The sequence below is a fragment of the Leptinotarsa decemlineata genome, unplaced genomic scaffold, assembly GCF_025532065.1.
Source record: "Leptinotarsa decemlineata unplaced genomic scaffold, Ldec_3_MD MMD2_tig00026294_RagTag_RagTag, whole genome shotgun sequence".
Classification (NCBI taxonomy): domain Eukaryota; kingdom Metazoa; phylum Arthropoda; class Insecta; order Coleoptera; family Chrysomelidae; genus Leptinotarsa; species Leptinotarsa decemlineata.
In genome coordinates this window covers 9,169,486-9,188,320 of record NW_027412674.1, presented here as the reverse complement: position 1 = coordinate 9,188,320, position 18,835 = coordinate 9,169,486, and the positions used below count along the sequence as shown (strand labels likewise).

Here is an 18,835-nt window from a genome sequence, read left to right as displayed (position 1 = left end):
AAAACATATTTTCCTATAAAAGAAAATTGTTTTGTAGAAGTTTTACAGCACTTTTCTGTGAGGTTTTTATGCTAATTATAAAACTTTTTCAAGATCATTTTATAACTGCTTTCTGTAGTTTTAATAAAATTATTTTATTGTAATGCTTCCCAGCACAATTTTGTTTTCATTACCATATTGTCACTTTAATGATAATTTCCCAACTATTTTATAGTATATAGTATATTTACTACAATTTCAAAACTATCATATAACTGTTATAAAATCAAATTGCTTCCGCTAATATATATTTGCTGTTTCCAAAAATTAAATGCATCACTTAAGAAGAACCAGCTGACATGGATTTTAGAGGTCGTGTAATGAAGTATAGTTTGTCAAGTTCAATTTGTCTAGCGTCCAATAACTTTATACCTAATAACGTCGTGTAATATTGGTCATTGGAAAAAAATTAAGGAAACTGGTTCGTTTCAGACGAAGACTCATTAACCTAGTGCTTCAATTTTGTTCTTGCTGAAAACAGGATTATTAATAATTATAATCCGATTTAAGTGGAGCACCATCACTCAAAATCACTAGTTCGAAACTACTTCGAAATTCAGCCTTCATAATCGATGGAAGAAGCTTCTTAGCCGAAACATCCCGACAGATAATATTTATCCAAACAATATGTGAGAAATCAAGTTTTCATTTTTATAGGAATCTATAGCTTTAAAAGTAGTCCGACTCTGCCACAATACCAATTTCCAATACAATTGTACCAATACAATTTCCAAAAATGTTATTAAATGAGTGGCGCGCTTAAATTTTACTGATAATATGCTATATATTAGTCAATAAAATTTCACTCGCAATTTAAATATCAATCTTTGAAGTACAAACAATGTCTTTACCGGTTTTATACGTAGATACAATAGTGGAATTATAAAAATGGCCCTAACCTTTCTATTTGTTAGTTTTCAGTTGGTGACATATCTATTATATTTCTCTAGTGTCCAAAACAAAATTACTTCTTACGCCCGCATTATATTTTATATCGCTTACTTGGAATTACTAAAAAAAAATTTATAATTGTTTTAGAAGATTCTTTACGAAACTACTTTTTAAGAGTGTTAGTAAAATTTTATAGTAATTGCCGAAGTGTTTTTAAAACTGTATTGTAGCATTTGCAAAAAGCGTTACAAAATATTATTAAAGACTATAATGTTTTATAAAACGGTGCCAATTTCCTATTTATAGCTGTTTTATAAACACATTGAAAACATTTCTGGGAGAAATACCGTTTTATAATTTGTTTCTCCAAAACGTTTTCACAACCATTATAAAATATAAATTGCTGTTATATAAAGTGTCAAGTGGAAATCTTGCATTTGAGTATTTTGTTTGCATATAATGGATTTTCATCAAGTATTGGTCAGTTCTATCGTATTTTTTTGGTAATAAGATGAAAAAAAAAAAACTAAAAGACGCGCTTTCAAAGAACATCGAACTGAAAAGTTGAAGATATTTTTTTAAATAAGCCTAAAACAATAATGAACAAACAATACTAGTATTATTGTGAAAAAAGCGACGGGCGCTTGATATACAAAAAATATACAACAAAGCGCCCACGCTTTTTTCACAATATAACTAGTATTTTTCGTTCGTTATTGTTTTAAGCTTATTTAAAAAAAATGTTTTTAACTTTGTAGTTCGATGTTCTTTGAAAGCGTGTTTTTTTGTTTTTTTAAACTATATTTATTATTCATTTTTTAGTTGCGTATGCTAAAAAAGCGTGTTTTTTAGTCTCTTTAACCTATATTTATTTAACCTAAACTTTGGGTTCAATCAGCCGTATTTGGCTTAGAAAAATGACCATCGATATTTTCCGATTCCGGAGAGGAAGCCTAAAAATCAGCTACTAAGCCCAAAAAAGGCAGCAGGCGCGCGTGTTGATAAAAAAAATACTTTTTTCAAATAAAAAAATACATGTAAAGTGAGTTCGCATTATATCAAGAAGGTTACATACAGCGCCTTCTGCCCGCGAATAGATCAAGCAATAATTCTGTCAAATTCAGATCCCGAGCTTGAGAGTTACAAACAAACTGACAAACAAACAAACAAATTACGAAGGTAATAAAAGCGTGTTAAAAAATCTCCCAGAAACAATATTTTTTTGTAGAAATGTCAACCGAGTGAATTGAATGAATCGTTCGATATTAAATCGAAATGCTGAGATGAGATATATAGTTAATATCTGCCTTGGTCTTTTGTAATACTATCTACACCGCATACGAGTGAATACCACATCCTTCCTTCTCTGCCATCCGACAGGAGATATTCGAAACCTGTTAAATTGCTTCACATGAATAAATACCCATATTTTATTCGGACCACGTACGATGGTGATCAAATTTTGTTGAATTTGCGGAATGCTTAATTGAAAACACGTAGGGGGAACGTGAGATATCGATATCAGCCCGGATGGAATTTGAACGATTTAGGAGGAGTGCAAAAGAGGCTGATAGAGATGCAGCTAGTATTGACCAATCAGAAAATAATTTTAAAAACCTGAACGTAAATGAATAGAACTGACCGATACTTAATGAAAATCTATATTAAAACTCATTAGTACAGTTTATTGTATAATTTTCACTATAAAGGGTTTCACAAAAAGCGCGACACGTGTTTCGCTACACACTAGCTTTCTCAAGCGAAAAGTAATTATTTTATACTCCAACATATTACCTACTTGTATGCATACCTAATGAATGAATCTATCTGGAAAGGTGAGGTATATATTCATCAACTATATGAATAAATTAAAATTTTCGATAGTGCCGTAATTAGAGTGCATTTCTTTAATTTATTTTATCTATTTATTTATTTATTTGTAATACAATACTCTACAGGACATAGCCCAATTACAGAACAGGAAATAACAGTGTATAATAAATACATCACATCACATAATGTCCCCCCCTTTTATTTTTTGAATGGGTCAAATAAAAAAATTGAAATTTGGGATAATTAAATTATTGCATGAATACTTTATTTTGAAGTAAAATTGCCAGATGAAACTATCAAGATGGCGACTGGGCGCCATCTGGGAAAAAACATTAAATGGAAAGGGGGGTCTTGTAACATATCATTTTGAAGCTCCTGACGAATACTTCACAACCCTAGAATATGAAGTCAATATCTTCACCTACTACAAAATGACGGAAACTTCAATATTAATATCGATATTTTTAGAAATATTCCATTTTATCTGCCATATAGCAATTCCAACAACCCGATAGGGTTTGTTTAGTTATTTTTTGTTTATAAAAATGACAAAAAAGGCAGTACTACAATAAACATCATTGCTCCGTTAGAATATTCTCATTTAGTTTTCGGTTTTATTAGTAGAAAGGTATCATGTCAACAATCTCTAACATTGTCAATACTCGTACACTGGAAGAAAAAATTGAAGCGATTTTCATTTACGGTGCGGTCACGAGACCGAATGAACGTTTTCCGAATCGTCCAATCTGTAGAAAATATTTGAGGAAACTTGTATCCAAATTCACAACTACCGGTAGTATACATAACAAAAAGCCCCCAGGTCATACGTCCATTCCGGAAGAACAGCAATTGCAAATACTTGGTGAGATGGTAGTAAATCACGAACAGTCTACTGAGGAAACTTCTTTCCGTATTCACAACAGTCTACTGAACAGTCTACTGTGAGGTGTCTCCTTCTACTGTGTGGAGACTTTTGAAGTCTCCACACAGTAGATTAAAATGGTACACCAATTAACTGAAGATGACCCTGATGAAAGAATATAATTCTGCGAAATCATGACGGAAACCATTGCAAGGCATCCTACCTATCTCCACAATATTCATTTCAGTGACGAATATAATTTTTTTTGACGGCAATGTTCACAGATAAGATTGCCGTTATTGGAGTGACACCAACCCTCACGTTTTCCGGGAAACACATACCCAATTACCAGAAAAAACTAACGTTTGTGCAGGAATATTGGGAAACCCTATTGTAGGACCTCTATTTATTGATCAAAATTTAACAGGGGAACTGTATTCGAATATACTGGAAACTACTGTTGACCCTCTCATCACTGAAATCGTCGAAGCGAATCCTAATGAATTCGATATGGATATTGTATTCCAACAAGATGGAGCACTACTACATCACTCCAGACGAGTAAGAAACTTTTTGAATACTACTTTCCCGGTCGTTGAATTGGCCGTCGAGGTCCTACAGAATGGCCAGCCCACTCGCCAGACTTGACACCTTTGGACTTTTTTACAGGGCTATTTGAAGCAAAAGGTGTACTTAACTGGACCTGCTTTAATATTGGACATGCGGCAGAGAATAATAAATATTTGTAGAGATATTGACGTTACTGTGTTCGAAAATGTTCGGCGTGAAATATCGGATAGGCTGTTCATATGTCAATAAGTTCAAGGCAACCATTTCGAGCATCTTCTGAACTTATCTCAAGCTTATTACCTTATATTATGTAGTTAAATGTCAATGTATTCAGGCAATTATTAAAAGTTCCGCCATTTTGTAGTAGTTGAAGATATTGACATTATATTCTAGGGTTGTGGAGCATTTGTCAGAAGCTTCAAAAAGATGTGTCACAAGACACCGCTTTACATTCTTTTTTTTCCAGATGGCGCCCAGTCGCCATCTTGAAAGTTCCATCTGTCAATTTCACTTCAAAATAAAGTATTCATGCATTAATTTCATTATCCCAAATTTCAATTTTTTGAGTTGACTCATTCAAAAATAAAGGGTAGGGGGGGCATTCAAGAAATGCACTATATACTCAACTCTCAACTTTTCTTACCTGGAAATAAACAGATTCAATGATGGCGAATTATTCAGTTCGATCGTTTATTGATATTGAGAGTTTGTAAATTTGTTAATTTTTTCATTAATCTCCAACAGGTCAAGTTTTGAACCTTTCTTCTGGAAATTCATGGTTGAACTCATGTCCTTCTTTGATTAAATGAGTGCCATATATGGAATTTATTTTTCCATTCTGGAAACTATTTCTGTGTTTCTTTATGCGGGCTTTGAACGTCCTTTCAGTTTGACCTATACAGGCTGATTCACGGTGGATGGCACATTAGACGTTTCTGGTGAACCAGACAACGGATCACTTTGAAAATTTAATGGAGGGCATATTCGGACATTCTCTAGCCAACCAAAATATTTTCGACAATGCGGTGTTGCCGCTTCTATTAGAAAGCAGTAGCAACTTTGATTTTTCAAATGGAACACTCTGTATATAATATCATTTTTGGAATCTCCAACAATTGCCCGACAACTTTTCTTGATATTTCCCTATACCTATCTGTTACCGTTTTCGAAATAAAAATTAATTTCAATTTTTTTCTTCGAAAATCATGACTTCTAAAAATGCTGATATCTTTTAGTTAAGAAGTACTATGATATCGAAATTTAGTTTGGAGTTAGGTGATACTTGGACACTTCCCACACGTCAGCCTAATCTCCGTTACTTCAATACAGGGTGGTAAAAAAATACAGTTTTTTCGTTTGCTTGAAAAAGTTGCTGAAATTTGATTATTTTAAATGGAACACCCTGTATATTATTGAAAATTCGGAAAGCTGCTGAAATTTGCTTTCTTTCTATGTATATCATACCTATACCTAACTAGTCAAGTTTCGGACTTATGAACATTTATTTGTGAAAATGTCCCTTCAGAATGGTATTTCCATTCGGTATTTGGTAAGCAGGCCATGATTACTATTTGACAGTAGCGTTGTGACATTCTCCTAATAATATCGACATTTTCGTCACTTCAGAAGTTGCAAATACCTTCAAAACGATGGGACAAAACTATTCAAACGAAGTTCTTATGAATTTGTTTATTATTTTTGGACAGTGTGACAAAATTATCAGCAAAACATGTAGAAAGTTCAATGAAATGTATCCGAATCTACCGCCAATGAACCTCAAGAAATTTATACGAATTCAGAACAATTTCAATGCATTTGGATCAACTTTAAAAGCACCAAGAAACTTGCCTCGACCCGTAACTTTCGAAGACAACCAGATTAATGTCTTAGCATATTTTCACGCATTTCCCGAGTCATCGATAAGAAGTGTTGAAGAAGATTTGGGTATAAAATATTCATCGGTTCAAAGAATCTTGCGAAGACATAAAATGCATGATTATAAATTCACCAAAATTCAAGCAATGAAGCCTCAAGATCCTCAACAGAGAGTAGAATTTTGTGAAATGTTGTTGACACGCATTCAAGAAGATCCACTTTTTTTAAATAAAATTATTTGGACTGATGAATCGAAATTTTCGAGAGAAGGGATTTTCAATAGAAAAAATCGTCATTATTGGTCCAGTGAAAATCCTCACGTCACAAAAGAAGCCGGATTTCAAGAAAAATTTAGTTTTAATGTCTTCTGCATGTTGATGGACAACAAATTGAGGTACGTGATATACGAGGAGTCATTAACATCCAGAAGCTACCTGAATATTTTGGAGAATACTGTAGACAGTTTCGTGGATTATCTGCCACTCGAAGATTATCGAAACTGTTGGTACCAACTAGACGGAGCTCCTGCACATTGCACAAGAGAAGTGAGCGCAGAACTGGATAGACTATTTGACGATCGGTTTATGAGGCGCTTGGGACCATGGAATTGGCCAGCGAGATCACCCGATCTTAATCCATTAGATTTTTATTTGTGGGGAATGTTTAAAGAAAAAGTTTACAAAATACCCGTGCGTTCGAGAGATGAACTGTTAGAAAGGATTGCCCAAACATTTGAAGATTTGGATCCCAATGAAATCAGATCTGCCACCACGAAAGCAGTCAACACCCGCATTTTAAAGTGCTTGGAAGTGAACGGCCAGCGATTTGAACATATTTTGAAATATTCCACATGATTGTTTTACTTTTTTATAATTATTCATATCAATATTTCCAATTTCAAGTTTCTTGGTGCTTTTTTAAAGTTTATCCAAACATATTGAAATTGTTCTGAATTCGTATAAATTTCTTGAGGTTCATTGGCGGTAGATTCGGATACATTTCATTGAACTTTCTACATGTTCTGCTGATAATTTTGTCACACTGTCCAAAAATAATAAACAAATTCATAAGAACTTCGTTTGAATAGTTTTGTTCCATCGTTTTGAAGGTATTTGCAACTTCTGAAGTGACGAAAATGTCGATATTATTAGGAAAATGTCACAACGCTACTGTCAAATAGTAATCATGGCCTGCTTATCAAATACCGAATGGAAATACCATTCTGAAGGGACATTTTCACAAATAAATGTTCATAAGTCCGAAACTTGACTAGTTAGGTATAGGTATGATATACATAGAAAGAAAGCAAATTTCAGCAGCTTTCCGAATTTTCAATAATATACAGGGTGTTCCATTTAAAATAATCAAATTTCAGCAACTTTTTCAAGCAAACGAAAAAACTGTATTTTTTTACCACCCTGTATTGAAGTAACGGAGATTAGGCTGACGTGTGGGAAGTGTCCAAGTATCACCTAACTCCAAACCAAATTTCGATATCATAGTACTTTTTAACTAAAAGATATCGGCATTTTTAGAAGTCATGATTTTCGAAGAAAGAAATTGAAATTAATTTTTATTTCGAAAACGGTAACAGATAGGTATAGGGAAATATCAAGAAAAGTTGTCGGGCAATTGTTGGAGATTCCAAAAATAATATTATATACAGAGTGTTCCATTTGAAAAATCAAAGTTGCTACTGCTTTCTAATAGAAGCGGCAATACCGCATTGTCGAAAATATTTTAGTTGGCTAGAGAATGTCCGAATATGCCCTACATTAAATTTTCAAAGTGATCCGTTGTCTGGTTCACCAGAAACGTCTAATGTGCCATCCACCGTGAATCAGCCTGTATAAAACATCTGACATGACCCACATGATAATTTGTACACTTTTGATTTTTCTGTAATTGAACTTTCAACTGTTTTATTCTTACTGTGCATGCCTAAGTTGTTGTTGGTTTCGAAAGCAATATTTACACCTTTTTTTTGAAGGTGGTTGACAATGTTTCGTGGTGTATTTCATCGGTTCGGACTTCCATTGTCTAATATAATATAAATTGATTTGATAACCCTGTACGGAATAACCCGGTACGGACCCGAAACCAGCGACTTATTCCGAGGATATGAGAAAACTATGGTCAAGCTTTAATGACCTATAAACAGTCAGATCTCGGAGGAGTAAGTCCAGTTATCACCCGAAGGCGAGTGTGGATACTATCAATCGAAACGTTGTGACATAACTTGGTTTGAAATCTTTTAATTTTTATTGTTTCATTTTTTGTTGATATTTTTAATTTATTCGATTTTTTCAGCTTTTATTAATATTTCAATTTTTATTTGTTTGGTTGTTGTATGTTATTTCTTTGTAATTTCAGTTTTTTGTTTTATTAAAATTGTTATTTTCGGTTTAATCTTTTTGATTTTTTTTTTCAGGGTTATCAAATCAATTTATATTATATTAGACAATGGAAGTCCAAACTGATGAAATATTTACACCGTTGTTGTGCAGAAAATTTGAAATTCTCGTAGTGGGTTTGGCCTAAGTAGGTTAAGGTTCTATAACTTTTATCCTCATGTCTTCGAAATGGGTAAACTTCCTTCAAAGTTTGGCTGTATAACTTTTTTGATATTAGAGAATGTATTAGACTGCTATCGTAATCATTATTGACGGCTATTTGCTTTATTATGTTCAGTTCTTTATTGAAATTCGCCTGTGACAAGGGCACATTTATCAGTCTGTGATTCATACTGTTGAATGCTGCTACTTTGTGCTGATACGGGTGGGTGAACGAATTATGAATTATTTCTGTAAAACCATCTATAGTGAAAATCTACAATAAACTGTATTGATGAGTTTCAATGAATTTAATCTCCTGCAACTCGAATCCAACGTGAATGGCTATTTTCGCACAGGCACGGCTCCTAGACCACCTTAAGGATTTTCCTGTAGTACTTTCGTTTTGTCCTCAAGAAAAATTATACTTTCAGAAATATACAAAGCGTTAATGTCTCTCTGACTTCAAATAAAACAAAGAGTGATCGTTTTCAGCGTTTTCACCACTGGAGTGGTGAACACAAAATATAAATCAAGAAGCGACAACTCTGGTCACTGTGAAGGCCGTTCAAAGCAGCTTCCTTTCCAAATTTCAATTCAAATCAACAGTATGACAATGGTCATTTTAAAAGTATAATGATGTTTGAACGCGCCGGTGCTCCTCCACATTGCACCGATTGTTGATCGTCAGTATTTGTACAAACGTTTTCCACTGTATCATAATGAAGAAAGAGGCAGCATAAGGATGGCCTCCACGATCACCAGATCTATTGTCCCTTGACTTTTATGTTATGTAACATAACCAGCACCAGAATTGTTGACGAGTGTCATCGAATGACTCCGGAAATGCTTCCGAAAAGTGAGAAATATAACCTTCGTGACGCAAAAACTAAGTATGTACTTATCTAGTGAATGAGCAGCAAAACAAATTCAAGTTTTCAAAATATATTTTTTCACAAAACTGAGGAAATGTTTGAATTCAAATACCTACTAGTACGAGGAGAATTTCAAGGGCTTCAAACATCCTGCTGAACATCCCATTCCATATTGAAAATTTTGGGTTGTACCCTCAAGGGGGTGACACGATACGCTTTTTTTTACAATGTCAACCAAGTATCTAATAATGGCTCTGTTTCGATTTCGTTCAGCCACTCTTTTTTTTATAACATACTTGTTAAATTTTCAAAAACTGAAGTGAAAAAACTAGGTGATCTGAGACAGTAAATATAACCTCTCTGATTTCACTTCTGAATTGATAAATGAGTGTAGCAACTTTTTTGTCACATTCATTATAATGTAGCGTAATAATAGTGAATGTAGAAAACTTTTTTTGAAAAAGAGTTATTTGACTAAAAAGGGTTATCCAATCCTTTTTCTGTAAGTAAAAAAAAACATAACTACCTACCCATGGGTGAATAAATAATTTTGAAAAATGTTTAAAAACTTGTTTTCAAATGAAATGTACCAAAACATAAGGTTTTCTAAATTTAGACCAATAAGTATATTGTTCTGACATAAATGAACGTCTGTCAAATCTTTGAGTTATCAATTGTAGTAGTAATTTGCAAAATTGATTTGCATTATTGGATCATGCATTTTGATTCATCAATAAGATAATATAAAATGAATATAAGACACAGACTGATAAACGAAAATTCAAAAATAGAACTACATATATTCCTAACCATTGATTTTTTAATTTCGGTAATGAGGAGAAAGTTATGATAACATAACCTCAATAACACCGAGGAAACAGTTTACCATCTGTACGTCAAATGAAAGAACCTGTTTCCAATACAAGTGTATTTATTTTCATTCCCAATATTATTATTTTTTTACTTTCGATTCTTTATCAATATTCTATTGTTTTAGGGCGTGTAATAAACAGACTGGGGTAACTTGACGGCCAAGAGATAACTAGTACTTACACGACCATTCCGTAGGCTCCCTCTCCAATATAAGTTAGTTTGGTGTATCGGGGTCCTACTTCAAAAACCTGGCCTCTAACAACCTCAGCATTTGGATTAACACTAGATGCACCTGTGGCTTCCGCCATTTTCAGCGAGACTTGCCAAACAATCTACCTCCTGCCTGCAGCACACACTCGCGCAGACTGAATAATAGTGATATGAGAAAATGAGAAATGACAGAACCGCAGAGATTGGCGACTACTGGAGAATAACATGGATTGAAAACAAAAATTATGCAAAAACGTTTCTCTGAAATAATTGTGCAAATTCATTTGTTTGATCTCGTATTCCGCCTGAAGATTATATAAAATTTTCATAAAAACCTTATCTTAGGAAATGTTGATTTCACATGATCATGATGAATAAATTTAAGTACTGTATTTTCTTCTGCCACCTACCATTCAATAGCAAAAGCTGTTTGCGAATACATATGCCTTTGTATATTATATACAAAGCATATACCTTGTCTAAGGATTTCCTCTGAATAAAAAGATTAGTTAGTCAACCCCAGGATGCATGGAAACCCGTGTGTTTTAACCTATTTGCTTTTGTCTTGTCTAAGACCCTCGACGCGAGAAATGAGATTGACCCAACTTTATACATATGTTGATAGATGGTGCAAGAATCGAAATCGGTCGCGCGTATTTTATTCAGACTTCAATTTATGAATGATAATGTAGAAAGTTTTACCTAATATAAATTCATTGTAAATGTAAACAACATTGAAAATTGATGAACCAACTTGACATTTTCAAGAAGTGTCACTTAAGGTGTACTCAACACCTCTGTGAATATTGAAATTTATTGAATCACTTTATTATTTCTTCGTCGAGTGTCAGGTCGGGAGTTTTTGACAAAATGTTTTATATGGGAAAGAGGTCAACACCAGTGATATTCTATACGTCTTGGTCAACCCATTAGATGCCACTACATCCCGATGTTGAACCTACAGATCAACTATATACGTATGTAAATAACGAATTTACAATTCTACAAGATTGAACACTTTTGTTGGTGTGTAGTAATACAATTCTGAAAAGAATGTGTATATAACAATATTGACAGTTCCCACCTGAAATTAATAAATGTACTTTTGAAACATATCTTTCTTAAAATCGTGAAGTTGAGGCAGGGCCGTCGCCATCGGTGGGGGGACCCTCCTCCCCCCTGCTTTTTCGACTTGGGAAAAAGTTGGGGAATTTTGGGTCGTGAAAATAGAAAAAAATAATAGTAAAGAAATAAATGAAAATTGAAAAAATGAAAATGAGAGAGAGAAAAAGAGAGGTAATAAGAAAAGGGAAAGGACCAGGAGAAGATTGGAATTTCCCAACATGCATAACTTGGAGATCCCATACTTTGAAATTCTGAGTTGTTTGAAAACTTCAGAAAAGTTTTATTTCTCCCAAGTAAGAGAACAGTACACAAATTTTGAAGTGACAATTTTTCAAAATTCCCAACTTTTCGCTGTTTTTTCGACTTGGAAAAGTCAATGTCGAAGCTTGTCTTTGCAACGGTCCATCTTGGGGAGCTGTGTTTATCTGTCATATTCACGGAATGGGTCTTCCAGTCATTTCCACAGATGGTGTCTTCGTAACGGGGAATGTCATCACCTTTACGTGCTATATTGCAGTTTAGTTTATTAAAATACAACCGTGAAACTATTCAATAACCGTATTGAAGATTTCTAAACTCTGTGGAAAAAATCTAGTGAGCTGTGGAATGTTCGACAACTATTCAGATCCGTCAAAGTACCTACATGATTTTGAATTATACGGTATTAGATAATTTCAATGCGATGAATTTTTGACAAGAATATAATAATATGAATTTGCCGCTCAATGTCCACATAAAGTAAAACAATCTTTTTTTTATTGCAATGTCACGAGAAGTCGAATATCTCCCTTTTGACTGAATTCGAATCTGTATCAGTAGTAATTTTCAGTGTATCTGATGTAAAACTCTCAAGGATATTGGCCAAGAAAAAAAATGAATATGAGTAGAGGAAGACACCTGTCTTCTGTCATGTGAACAAAGTTTTAGTGCAAACCCAGGTGGGGATTGGGTCCAACTCAGATCCACTTCAGTGTGGGCTCCACCTGTAGTAGCAACGTGATCCTGGAACTCCTGGCTGGATTGCCCTGGCAGCTGAAGCCATTAATGGAAAAAGAAGAAGAAAAGAAACGACAACTCGTCGGAACCGGATTAAGAGAGGAAGAACAGAAGAAGAAGAAAAATACCAAACAGCAAATCATAAATATATTTGTGGAGAAATCAGAAGGAAAAATTCAAAGTTGATTTGTTTTCTTCTACGATTTATCAAATTTACAAAAACCAATTAACTTTTCAACATGAATGCGCCACCAACATTTGAATCATTCTTATTATATGACGGGGAAAAAAAGTAATGTATAATTGTAAGTAAAAAATAATAAATTACTTATAGCCTTTTCTTTAAGGATAATTCGTGAACAAGACACCAAAGTGCCAAATGCTGCAATATTCACCATAAATAAAGAAGATCATACTCTAGGAAACATGATCAGAAAGTAAGTAAAAAATATTTAGCATGAAAATTAATTTAGCTGCTGATGTATTTATTTTTCTAGCCAACTACTTAAAGATCCCAATGTATTGTTTGCTGGTTACAAGTTGCCTCATCCTTTAGAACATAAGTTTGTGTTGAGGATTCAGACGACCTCTGATTATGCTCCGCATGAGGCTTTGATGCACGCCATTACTGATTTAATTTCTGAGTTATCTTTATTTGAGGAACGTTTTAAGGTATGTTGAAACTTACTGAATATCTGATCATGCTTTATTGTTTCATGACTCAAGAGCTCTAGTGATATTGTGATACTCTTTGTGCCAGGCCAGTTTTTATGTTTATTTTATTGTGTATGTTGGAGACAACAACTCAAGCACCAACTCGGGCACTGCAAATGTTACCACTTTGCTTTTGATAATGTCAATCGCAGTTGTAGACAAAACGTCAGGCATAAAATATCTCTCACATAATCATTGAAATTGTACAGAAATCATCAATAAAAGTATGGATTCTTTAAAAATCGCAAGAACAATAAATATATACGCATGTACACATTTAACATATTGAACTATTTAATGTTTCAAAGCCATTTTTCAACTTGTCAATACTCATCATCACAATAACATTGTCAACAGTTATTTCAGCTCTCTTTCGAATGCATTTTTATCATCAATTTTTTCAAATATTCCGGCGGAATGAACAATCATGGAAAAAGTCTACTCAAGTATTTAAAAGTGGAAATTGTTGGTTTGCCTTTCATTCATTGAGAATATATGAACAAAGATGAATAAATGTGGCAGCCTCTAGAAATGAAAGTTCCTTCACAGGAATCTTATTAAGATGAGTTAGGTATCACTATCATTATTTGTATTTAAATGTGTTTTTACCAAGAAGTTGGATAACCCTAGAAGCAAATTCCATAACGAAGTCGAGACTCAACCAGTGCATAATATGACAACATATTTTTTGAATTCAATATATTCGTTAGATTTCTGTACTTGTAACTATATGAATTCAATTTTTGCCAAGAGATTCACAATGTGCATTGCAGTTCAAATGTTCCTCTAATGTGATATCAAGTAATTTGATTTCTGGTACTTTCAGCAATTGATCAGATCCTCTTTTTGATTCAAGTTCTGGAATCTTCTTTTGAAAATGATGAAAGTTCATGAACATATTCTCAATCATATTCAGATATAGCGAGTTTCTGTTAAGCAACTATCAGCACTATCTAGTGATGTATTACAGTGCTGTTGAATATCAATATCATTTTTGGTAGAAAGCAGAATTGATGTATATCCTATTAATTTGAATTTTATGTTGGAATTGTAGCAAAACTAGTCACATAACCAGAGTTACTGTGATGATTGAAATGATTCTCATCTGCGAGACTAACCTTTGTGAGGTAATTTGCATAAATGTCTGTCGGATATATAATTCAATATCCATCGTGGTATCAGCCAAGGAAGTAGTTGCTTTTCGGCAGGCATTTACCAGAACCCACTGAGTAGATAGTTGGTAGAGATGAATATTTCCATATTTTATTTCGAAATATTTATTTTTTTATACGTATGTATATCTCCTAGGTCCTAGATAGTCCTCAGACTTGGTTTAATTATTCATATATACAGTCTTCAAACACGTTTTGATATCTGTTAAGTAAAAAATTTGAGAAATCAGTCGTCTCAATACTTGAAGTTTTTTTTTCATTTTGGTATCATATTTCAATATACCACTTGTTGTTGGGCACTGAGAATGTATTTACAAAGCAGATCAGTGAGGTTTTTGTGATTTATTCTTTATTACAACCGATTATAACTATTATAAACCCTTTTTACAATTTACCTCCAGTAAAAACACACTAATTCTTGTGGAGAACTAATATTGACTTTTTCTTTCAGGAAGCAATTAAGGAAAAGAAAGAAGGACTAGATTAATTTTCAATCTTTATTAAGGTGTGGTGCGATAGTGACAAAAGCCAAAGGAATGTGACAGTAAGATGGCGTCAAAAGAAATGTGGATTCTTTAAATTTATCATAAAAAATATGTACGAATATTATCAACTGTTTTTTATAAACCTTTCAATAAATAAAAACAAAAATGCATAGTAAAATATATTTTTCTTCAAAGTACAATCACTATATAACAAAAACGTTAAAACAAATAACATTTTGTTTCTAAAATAAATAGGTAATGTATTTACAAGAAACGCTCAATATTCCTGCTCTGCACAATCTTCTGTACTATGCCCAAAAACTGGAAAAAATAATGTAACTGAGATATAATATATTACAAAGCAAATGACATTTCATTCACTTCTAAAGAAATATTGTTTTCTGTTTAGATTGGCAAATGTGTTTATTAATATATTTTTAGGTATAAAATTAATAATGGTTATGATACACAATAATTCCATAAACATTAAAAAACGACTCATATTAGTAGATGTTTATAAGAGAAATGTATAACTGAAGTCTATATGAAGTCAATCCGAACTGCTGAATAAAAGACTAATGTATCTAGTCTCATAAATTTACTAGTTAATACCATATAAAACCTCCCATAAAACATGAGAAAACAATTAGACTGCCGACGTTCGGTAACTATTTAGTTTCTATGCCATTCGAATTGACTTCGTATAGATTATACCTAAATGATGTTTTCAATAATGTGAACATGGCTTAATTGAATATATTAGATTTTTGTAGATTAAAGCAACACTTTAATAACATAAATTTCGCCCATCATTTTGAAAATTACTTCAAACCATGGATTGCTCTTGTGAAACTTGATTGGTGTTCAGAAAACTAATATATTTCCTAATGAAAATTCAATATTCGGTCCAATTTATGGTTTTTCACAACTCACTTGAAAAAGATACTGTGAATCTAAACAAGTATATTGAGAGAAAACCTGTAAACTCAGTCTGAAAAGTTACATGTAGGTATAATTTTTTTCTATCTTATTGCTATGTGCATTGCCCACTGACTAATAAGAAAGTTTTTCCTCCTTATTCAGAGGAATCGGTCATATTTCGGATATGCAGTTGCTTAGTACCTCGTTCACTAGATGGAGTGACATTTTTGATGTTCGCTCCAACTTAAGACGAGGAATGAAATACTCTGAAAAAATTTCGATTTTCAATTATGGAATATCATTGACTTTAGGTCGATGATAGTCACTATCTTGCACTGACGAGTGGCTAAGGAGCCCGAAACCGGTCTGCAAGTGTGCCCGTTCCAAAATTGAGGGTCGACTCTTTCAGTTGTATTGCCAATTACATATGCAGGAAATTTTCTGTGAAGATTCGTGCACTGACGCCTGTCGGATATAATCCAACGCCGTTCGTGGTATTAACCAGGGGAGTAGTTGTTTTCTGATAGGCGTCAGTCCGTTCAACCTAATATGTAGGCAGGGCCGTCGCCATGAGGGGGATGGGGGAGAGCCTCCCCCATCCCTGCTTTTTCGACTTGGGAAAAAATTGGGAAATTTTGGGTCGTGAAGATAGAAAAAAATAATAGTAAAAAAATGAATGAAAATTAACAAAAATAAAAATGAGAGAAAAGAGAGGGGAGAGGTAATAAGAAAAGGGAAAGAACCGGGAGAAGGTAGGGATTTTCCAACATGCATAACTTGGAGATCCCACATTTTGAAATTCTGATTTGTTTGAAAATTTCAAAAAGTTTAATTTCTCCCAAGTTAGAGAACAGTCCACAAATTTTGAAGTGACAATTTTACAAAATTCCCAACTTTTCGCTGTTTTTACGACTTGAAAAAGTTGGGAAATTTCGGGCCGTGAAGATAGAAAAAATAATAGTAGAAAACAATAAGCACAATATTATTTAAGTGTTGTTTCCTTTCATTTGTATTAAATATTCCTATACATGGTGGAAGAGTAAGGACCTTGGTTCAAAGTAGAATAATTCCCATTATTATTTTTATAATTACCAAAATTTATTTTTGTTTGTGCATACCCTAACGGGCATAAGCATTCAGCCAATCTTTGGATAGCTAAGTAAGAAAATTAATATATTATAGTAGAAACTAATCCCTCTGCTTTCATTTTTTCAAAAGTTGGGAAATTTTGCTGGTGGGTTTGGGAAAATTTGGATTCCCTCCCCTGGTATTTCTTTTCGCTACGGCCCTGTATGTAGGTATATCCGAGACGGGCTTGAACATTTAAAGTTTATTTCTTTAGATTTATTAACTTTTTTCTAGTTGGTTAGCAGCAAATATCAAAGACTGTCAGGAATGCAGACTCGGTCTTCAACCACAATTGAATAGTGGGCAACAATTGATTATGAAATGACTTTTTAAGGTGAATTACCCTTAACACACTCACAGATTTATTTTTTCAGTTTTTGATTCAAACAAACAAATATTTATTACTCATTATGTGCTCATTTTCAAATAACTAGAATAATGAGTGGTTGCTTACTGTTCCTTGTTGTTTCAGTCACCCATATATGAATCATGTATCTCCAGGCATGATTTACTTTTGTATACAGTACATTTCTTTAATGCCCCCCTCATTTATTTTTTGAACGGGTCAACTCAAAAAATTGAAATTTGGAATAATGAAATTAATGCATGAAAACTTTATTTCGAAGTGAAATTGACAGATGCAAATTTCAAGATGGCGACTGGGCGCCATCTTGAAAATTTCTTGTGACACATCATTTTGAAGCTCCTGACAAATGCTTCACAACCCTAGAATATTATATCAATATCTTCAACTACTACAAAATGGCGGAACTTTTAATAATTGCCTGAATACATTGACATTCAACTACATAATATGAGGTAATAAGCTTGAGGTCAGTTCAGAAGATGCTCGAAATGGTTGCCTTGAACTTCTTGACATATGAACAACCTATCCGATATTTCAAGACGAGCATTTTAGAACACGTTAACTTCATTATCTCTACAAATATTTATTATTCTCTGCCTTATATCCAATATTGAAGCAGGTTCAGTTTCGTACACCTTTTGCTTCAAATAGCCCCATAAAAAAAGTCCAAAGGTGTCAAGTCTGGCGAGTGGACTGGCTATTCTGTAGGACCTCGACGGCCAATTCAACGACAGGGAAAGGTAGTACCCAAATAGTTTCTTACTCGTCTGGAGTAATGTAGTGGTGATTCATCTTGTTGGAATACAATATCCATATCGAATTCATTAGGACTCGCTTCGACGATTTCAGTGATTTCAGCATATTCAAATACAGTTCCCCTGTTGAATTTTGATCAATAAATAGAGGTCCTACAATATGGTTTCCCTATATTCCTGCGCAAACGATAATTTTTTCTGGATATTGGGTTTTCCGGAAAACGTTAGGGTTGGTATCCCTCCAATACCGGCAATTTCGTCTGTGAATATTGCCGTTAAAAAAAATGTACATTCGTCACTAAAACAAATATTGTGGAAATAGGTAGGATGCCTTGCAATGGTTTCTGTCATGATTTCGCAGAATTTTGTTCTTTGATCAGGGTCATCTTCAGTTATTTCGTGTACCATTTTAATTTTGTATGGATGATACCTATTCCTCTTCAAAAGTCTCCACACAGTAGAAGGAGACACCTCACAAACATTCGCGACGGAATAAGTAGACTGTTCAGGATTTACTACCATCTCACCAATGATTTGCACTTGCTGTTTTTCCGGTATGGACGGATGAGCTAGGGGCTTTCTGTACACTACC

At 33.6% G+C, this 18,835-nt stretch overlaps 3 protein-coding genes and 1 long non-coding RNA gene across 16 annotated transcripts in view; 2 read left to right on the top strand and 2 right to left on the bottom strand.

The window, feature by feature from the left end:
• rl (Mitogen-activated protein kinase rl) overlaps positions 1-10,900 on the bottom strand; it is a 132,551-nt gene extending 121,651 nt beyond the window's left edge. The window contains 1 exon segment of the mRNA XM_074180317.1: positions 10,551-10,900. Coding sequence (XP_074036418.1) covers positions 10,551-10,678 — 128 coding nt within the window. The 5' untranslated portion in view covers positions 10,679-10,900.
• LOC141484835 (uncharacterized) lies at positions 9,841-10,964 on the top strand. Its single transcript, XR_012466828.1, has 2 exons — positions 9,841-9,999; positions 10,495-10,964. It is a non-coding gene; the product is annotated as an uncharacterized lncRNA (long non-coding RNA).
• A 1,835-nt stretch (positions 10,965-12,799) lies between these two features.
• Positions 12,800-15,250, top strand: Rpb11 (DNA-directed RNA polymerase II subunit RPB11). The gene is made up of 4 exons (XM_074180315.1): positions 12,800-12,993; positions 13,049-13,138; positions 13,199-13,373; positions 15,039-15,250. The coding sequence occupies exons 1-4, from the start codon at positions 12,941-12,943 to the stop codon at positions 15,072-15,074; spliced, it is 354 nt and encodes a 117-aa protein (XP_074036416.1). The 5' UTR covers positions 12,800-12,940; the 3' UTR covers positions 15,075-15,250.
• Positions 15,239-18,835, bottom strand: part of CLIP-190 (Cytoplasmic linker protein 190) — a 140,766-nt gene continuing 137,169 nt past the window's right edge. For all 13 annotated transcript variants that reach the window (XM_074180302.1, XM_074180307.1, XM_074180306.1 and 10 more), the window contains one exon: positions 15,239-15,393. In XM_074180302.1, coding sequence (XP_074036403.1) covers positions 15,350-15,393 — 44 coding nt within the window. In that variant the 3' untranslated portion in view covers positions 15,239-15,349. The remainder of the gene's footprint in view (positions 15,394-18,835) is intronic.